General features: G+C 40.3%; 1 protein-coding gene across 2 annotated transcripts in view; it reads right to left on the bottom strand.

Annotated features, from left to right (window-relative positions):
• The window catches only part of LOC144974442 (uncharacterized), a 158,083-nt gene that overhangs the window by 75,231 nt on the left and 75,352 nt on the right, over positions 1-7,500 (bottom strand). For both annotated transcript variants that reach the window (XM_078917318.1, XM_078917317.1), the window contains one exon: positions 2,245-2,390. In XM_078917318.1, coding sequence (XP_078773444.1) covers positions 2,245-2,390 — 146 coding nt within the window. The remainder of the gene's footprint in view (positions 1-2,244; positions 2,391-7,500) is intronic.

Genomic DNA, 7,500 nt, shown 5'->3' with positions numbered 1-7,500 from the left:
GCCAAGGAGTTCACAACATTGCCATCCGGAAGTATAACGGACCAACACACAAACTCTGTGTAACAATGAACTTTTATAGTCTGGTTAATACAGTTTAGTGAGAACAACTCACAAACGCGGATGGCAAAAACAATAACAAAGGTCTGAGTGACGTCATCTGCATACTATCTATACTATCAGTAGACAATTGTAGGTTGGCATCCCTGTTTTTTCGTCCCCTCTTTGGAGACTCTAATCTATAAAGGTGAGCTGCAACTGTGGTCAGTCACTACGAAAGCAGTTATACTAACTATGCAAGGTAAGGTGCGTGGTAATGAAATGTGTGCGTGTGGGCCACAGACTGTATTCTCTATGGTGTGGGCCGTCAAGACCACGTGACGACCACCAATGATTTCTCAGGCACAGGTGCAGAAAAAAAAAAAGTGGAGACCGACCAACCATGCCCATCAGAAGAGTAGGAGGAACGTACAAAACCAGACACATTCAGTGCGGTTTTAGCCGACTGCTGTTGCTGCTACTGCTTCTATGACGCTCGTCCACCAGCCCATCAGCAGCTGCTGTCGAGCTGTCATGCTTGTTAGCGTTTCAATCATTTCGGGAATGCAAAGCAATGCAGAAGTAATGCAAAAAGTCCGGGTTCTTAAATACACCCTGTCGCCATTCATTTCACCGGCCGTATCGACACAATCAACAAACTCTCCGGCCGGAACCTTTTTGCCCAGACAAAGAATGATGATGATGATGATGATTATGAAGAAGAAGAAGAAGAAGAAAAAGAAGAAGAAGAATAAGAGGAAGAAGAAGTAGGAGTAATAGTAGTAGTAGTAGTAGTAGTAGTAGTAGTAGTAGTAGTAGTAGTAGTAGTAGTAGTAGTAGTAGTAGTAGTAGTATTAGTAGTAGTAGTAGTAGTAGAAGAAGAAGAAGAAGAACAAGAAGAACAAGAAGAACAAGAAGAACAAGAAGAACAAGAACCAGACCACATAGCCCCACTAATGACATCAATTTCCTAAAGAATATACCGCCGTACTCTACAAAACCCCATATTTTAAAATTTGGTCAGAAAACTCGTCCTTCAAAATCGATCGATTTAAATGACCCTCATCTTAGAAGAAAAAAAAACAAAAAACTCTCAAACCTGGGACTTCGCCAGGCAGTATAGCATTGAAAATACTGGGTAAAGTGTTACTTGAAGATAGTTGACAGCAGGTTCAGAGTTCAGAGGTCACAGGTCATGTTGGTAAATTGGTTGACTAGTTCGGTAAAGGAGAGGACAGGAGATACGGTCAGTGGGGGGGGGGGTTCAAAGAGCGTTTTGCTTGATGAAAGATGGGGACTTCAAAGTGTGTGTGTGTGTTTTGTTTTGTTTTTAATCATACCTGCTCTAATTCTTTTAACTTTTTAAACCACTGAACTGGAGATTGTGTGTGTGTGTGTGTGTGTGTGTGTGTGTGTGTGTGTGTGTTTTGTTTTGCCAGAGGATATATCATTATAATTTCATCCCCAGTCTGTTTGTTTGTTTGTTTTTCATTTCTTTCAAGTGTACTTTATTAATTTACATACCATTCATTGTGTTGTTAGTCATTTTAACAATTTTAACACTGGGGGTGACAAGGCCAAATTTCGTCATAATTAATTTGAATATTGTTAAATTCGTGTATGTTGACATCATCATCATCATCATCAATCCCATCATCATCACATCATCATCATCATCATCATCATCATCATCATCACAAGAAGAAGATGCTCAAGAAGAAGAAGAAGAAGAAGAGAAAAGATGAAGAAGAGGAAGAAGTAGAAAGAAGAAAGAAGAAAGAAGAAGAAGAAGAAGAAGAAGAAGAAGAAGAAGAAGAAGAAGAAGAAGAAGAAGAAGAAGAAGAAGAAGAAGAAAGAAGAAGAGAAGAAGAAGAAGAAAGAAGAGAGAAGAAGAGAAAAGAAGAAGAAGAAGAAGAAGAAGAAGAAGAAGAAGAAGAAGAAGAAGCGGCAGCCAAAATAACAATATTTTCCTCCTCTTTTCTTTTTTTGTTTTGTTTTTTGTTGTTTTTACCTCTACCTCTTCCTCCTATTTCTCCTCACCAGTCTTCAGCGTCGTTATCGACACTGCCACTACATCCTGTCATTAACCCCCCCCCCCCCCACCCACCCCACCCCACCTCCCCCGACTCCCCCATCATCCAAATTCAATTCACGATCCAAACAACAAACAACAAAGATAGCAATTATATTGATAAAATATTTACGTACCAGTCGTCGCTTGGGTTTAATGAGAGGCCTGTTTGATCCGTTCATCTTATGATAGAGTCCACAGGCGTTACACAAGTAATGTCCAGTGCCGTCTCGTCGCCAGAGAGGCGTGGACGTGGCCCCACAGTTGACACACTCACGGCCCTCTGTAAATGGAAAGGGGGGTGGGGGGGGGAGTTATTTAATAAATAAACATAAAATATAATAAACAAAATTAAAATTGAGATTCCTTTTATTTATCCTATAGAGGAAATTTGTAGGAAGCAAAGTCCGTACCGCCTAACCACACTGCTCCATAAAGCGTTAATAACTGATGGCGGTAGTGAGGGGGGCGGGGGGGGGGGGGGGTAAGTATCTATTGTCATGATGACTATTAGTATTTAGTGGAAAAGGAGAGAAAAGAATACAAATTATTAAGCACGTCAACTGACAACAACAATAACCCAGGAGAATAAAGTAAAAACAATAAATAACGAAAGGAAACGAACAACGAAACAGACGTTGTGGGGAAATTAAAAAGATGAAAAACAAAAAGATAACTAAAGAAATGAAAAATAAGAATAGAAAGAAAGAAAGAGAAAAAAAAAAGAAATCGATCTCATTTTTTTTCAGTAGCGAGTACTAGATTCTACATCATCCAACCTGGAATTTTTTAAATCTTTGTTTGTTTTCTTTTGTTTTGTTTTTTCTTCTTCTTCTTCTTCTTCTTCTTCTCGTCGTTCTATTTTACATGCCCTGCGTAGCTCTGCTCTCGACAAGTCAATAGTCTGTCGCAGACTCGCGGCGCCAACCGGACTGCCAGCTCGACCGCTGATTGGCTGGAATCATGATACCTCCTTCTGATTGGTTTAGCGAGTACTTAACACGTCGTTGTCGAAGGCATGGAGAGTCCGCATTGTTGTGTATGTAATGTATATTATTTTATTTTTTTGAAAGCGGAAAAGAGAAATAAAAATCTATAAGCGCATGAGATACACGAGCTTTAGAGTGCGAGTCCACTAGTTTGGTTTTCAGCCGTATTTATTGTAAATTCGATTGTATTCGAATTTATGGAAAGGCGATTTGATTATATTATGCATTCAAAGTCTTCGACTATTTATTATTCCTCGAGAATGAGAAAGAGGGGTGAGAGAGAGAGAGAGAGAGAGAGAGAGAGAGAGAGAGAGAGAGAGAGAGAGAGAGAGGGTGGGAGGAGATTCAGAGTGGAGAAGAAGTAGTAGAGAAAGTGCCAGAAGACAATAGAGAATAAAAAACTTTTCGCGGCGGTGGTGGGGTTTGAACCTGCGACCTTATTGGTACGACAACTCCGCCTGACGTGACTCTACCGTATGAGCTATCCACGAACACAAAAATATTCGTATCAAATTCAGGTCATTCCTAGAGCTCAGTTAGGTAGGTCCCACTTAGAGACCGGCGTTCGGCCATCGACCCTACAAAACTACAATTCCATTTTGGTAACAACCATAATGATATCACACTTGTAATATGAATTACTAGTCCTTACAAACAACAGCAATAAAGAGAATAATAAATAAATAACCAGGACAAAGAATCTTCATCGTCAGCGACTCACAGCAGAATCTGATAAAACATTTTGATGCCACTTTGGTCAGAAAACTTTGACTTCATACAGCGATTGATTAAACTAACCCCCCCCCCCCCCCAGTCTATCAAAAACTCTCAAAACATTACACTTTGTTGAAGACTCAGGATTGTAAATGTGTGACAAAATGGTGAGGGAGAGCCGGGGGAGAGGGGAGAGAGGTCTTGATTCAGCGAAATCCGAGTTTTAAAATTTTTATGGCCAAAATGATATTTCTTTAAAAATATATTTTGCCAGGGCACGACAGAGCGGAGTTTCTTGAACTCCATTGAGGACCACTTCACGATTTTCCACAGGCAGTACTTGAGATCGACTGTATCATGATATTCTAACACGATACGCTATAATTATGATCTTATCCTTGTATTCATTTCATTATTGTAACCGTAACGGGCGGTGAGATGAAATAAATGATATTGTGTGTGTTGTGATCGCTAACCTGATTTTAAAAGGTTGGAATCAAAACACGCGTAAGATCGTCATCGTTTGAGTTCGAACACTGTATAGATAGTATGCAAATGACGTCACTCAGGCCTTTGTTATTGTTTTTGCCATCCGCGTTTGTGAGTTGTTCTCACTAAACTGTATTAACCAGACTATAAAAGTTCATGGTTACACAGAGTTTGTGTGTTGGTCCGTTATACTTCCGGATGGCAATGTTGTGAACTCCTTGGCCAAGTGCATTCTATCTATAGATAGTATGCGCTTGGCGAAGAAGCTCATAAAATTGCCATCCGGAAGTATAACGAAACTGTGTGTAACCATGAACTTTTATAGTCTGGTTGATACAGTTTAGTGAGAATCGCTCACAAACGCGGATGGTAAAATACAATAACAAAGGCTTGAGTGACGTTATCTTCGAACTATCTATTTGAACTTACTTACTTATTTACTTATATAATGAAATAGTTTTGTAGGGTCGATGGCCAAACGCCATAAACCTTCAAAATGACGTCAAAATGTAAATCCTAAAAGGTTCTAGTGTCAGGCCATAGCCATCGTTAACTTATAGCCTGACAATAGAACCCACTAAGACTGACAGTTTGACGTCATTTTTAAGGTTTGTGCAGCGTCTAGTGAGTTGTCGTTAGTAGAGCTCAAGGAAACAAGTGATTCCATTGGTTGAACTATTGAATACAACTCACGATTTGTTTTCTTTTGTGGCCAAAGACTTGTCTTTTGACGTCATTTTTTGGTCAGTGTCAGGCTATAACTGAACGATGAAAAGTTCTAGCCAGCATGAAAAATAAAAAGTACTGATTTTCTTTGTTTAGAACCAAGATGGCCGCCGTTGCCGGGCGGCGTGACATCAGACTACTGAATCCAATTATGAACGGCATTATTCCCACGGTTAGTTATAGGTCATGTATAATCAACACAGCTTAAGAATACCAATTTCTCAAGTTCCCGAGACCAAGTCCATAAAACTGACTAACGCTCTAGACAGACCGTCAAGTCGTCTTCATGATGTGAGGACCATGTGGAGTGACGGACCCCTTGCGGATTGCCACTGATGGGGTGCCGCCGGGGTACCGTCAGGGTGCCAATGATACATATTATGATCCGACACGAACCCCACCATAAATCTGTCGACAGCGTGTGTGTGTGTGTGTGTTGTATGTGTCTGTGTGTATGTTGTGTGTGTGTGTTTAATAAAATAAGATAATATACACTTAATGTAGTGGACAGATGATTAATTACTTATTTAAAGCCACTTTGTAGACAAAATGTGTCACTGTTGAGATTAAAATGATATTAAGCACGACACTCTCGAATGGAACCCACAGGGCAAGAGGAAACGGGGGTAGTCCAAAACAGACGTGGAGGAGAAGCCTTCACCAAGTTTTGAGCGTCTCCAATCTTACCTGGAGAGAGGAGGCAAAGGGCTGTGCCAAGGACAGAAGAAGATGGAAGAGTGCTGCTGAGGCCCTATGCTCCGCCAGGAGCCAAGAGGCATAAGTCAAGTCATTTATGGTGTTAAGTTTTAATTCTTAATTAATATATTATATTTTTTTATTTCATAAAATATTTAGTTGATCCAGCAACTTCTCGATGAAAGATGACCTGATTAAAATCCGATCTTTGGAATAAAACTCGAGTTGAGTGAGTGTGTATCTGTCGACTCAGGTGTGAATGAGCTTCTCATTGTAAGCAGTGTTCGACGTCTAAGAGTGCTGGTAGAGAAAGAACAACTACCTGGCAACTTGTACTGTATGAAATGGAAATTTTGTTCAATACGTTCTGTCTTATTGTGGTGGGGGTAGAATAAATTATGAAGCATTATGAAGCGCATCGACCGTGGTGGTTTTGTGGAAATGCGATACTAAATTAATTTTCAAATTTACCAAGAAATGAAGTGAATTGAGAAATGGCAGTTGATAATAATAATAGATAACAAAAACGTTTGCGGTTGTTGAACCGAGGACTCTACGGTTACAGCAACTCCGCCTGGCCATGAGAGAGACGCTCTACAATGGACGCCATCCCCAACTCGTATTTATCATAATTTGTTTGAAACCAAACTTGACCCATTGGTAATTTTATACAATAATGATAAATAATGAAAATAATATATACATAATAATAGACGAATGTCACGCTGATTATAAGGATGAAACACTAACTGTTTCAAACCACTAACTACTAACTAAACAGCTCTCTCGAGTTTCATGGGCGGACAGTGGTTGGGGCACCCTGGAGCTCCCCGTGGCGCTCCGGGGATTCCCTAAACGGTGGCGCGTGTCCGCCGTGTGCTTGCAGTATGGTGTTACATGCTGACTGGTGATTGGCCTGGGAAGGACGGAGGGATGGATGGATGGATTGATGGATTGATGGATGGATGGATGGATGGGTGGATGGATGGATGGATGGATGGATGGATGGATGGATGGATTGATGGATGGATGGATTGATGGATGGATGGATTGATGGATTGATGGATTGATGGATGGATGGATGGATGGATTGATGGATTGATGGATGGGTGGATGGATGGATGGATGGATGGATAGATGGATGGATGGATCGATGGACAGCTGGATGTGTAGGTGATTGGATGAATATGTATGTATGGAAGAATGGAAAGATGGATAAAGGGACGGACGACATGTGGACGCGAGGTGCTTGGACAGATGGATGGATGGATGGATGGATAGATGGATGGACAGGCGGATATGTGTATGGGTAGATGAATGGATGGATTGATGGAATGTTGTCTGGATGAAAGACAGGATGTATGAATGGATGGATGGGTGGATGAATAGATGGATAGATGCATTGACTGATTTAAAGCCGTATTATCATTCTACCTGGATTAACAACACATCTACGAGTATAACAAAATAGTGACTATTTATATCAATTTCCAATTCGGATATATTATTTGAATTAGATACGTAATTGATAAGATCATAACTTTTATATAAGAGCCAAGAGATAATATTATAGATTACCTTAAAGCCAATAATTTTTCAGATCAAAGCAAATAACTGTCACTGGAAGTTGTCATTTGTGTGTTTTGTCTCTGGGGGTGTAAATACCACTCAGCCAAGATCTACTATAGATAGTATGCAGATGACGTCACTCAGGCCTTTGTTATTGTTTTTGCCATCCGCGTTTGTGAATTGTTCTCACTAAACTGTATTAACCAGACT

This window comes from Berghia stephanieae, chromosome 6, assembly GCF_034508935.2.
Source record: "Berghia stephanieae isolate SIO BIC M18660-M18661 chromosome 6, UCSD_Bste_1.3, whole genome shotgun sequence".
NCBI lineage: Eukaryota > Metazoa > Mollusca > Gastropoda > Nudibranchia > Aeolidiidae > Berghia > Berghia stephanieae.
This window is presented reverse-complemented; position numbering and strand designations above follow the sequence as displayed.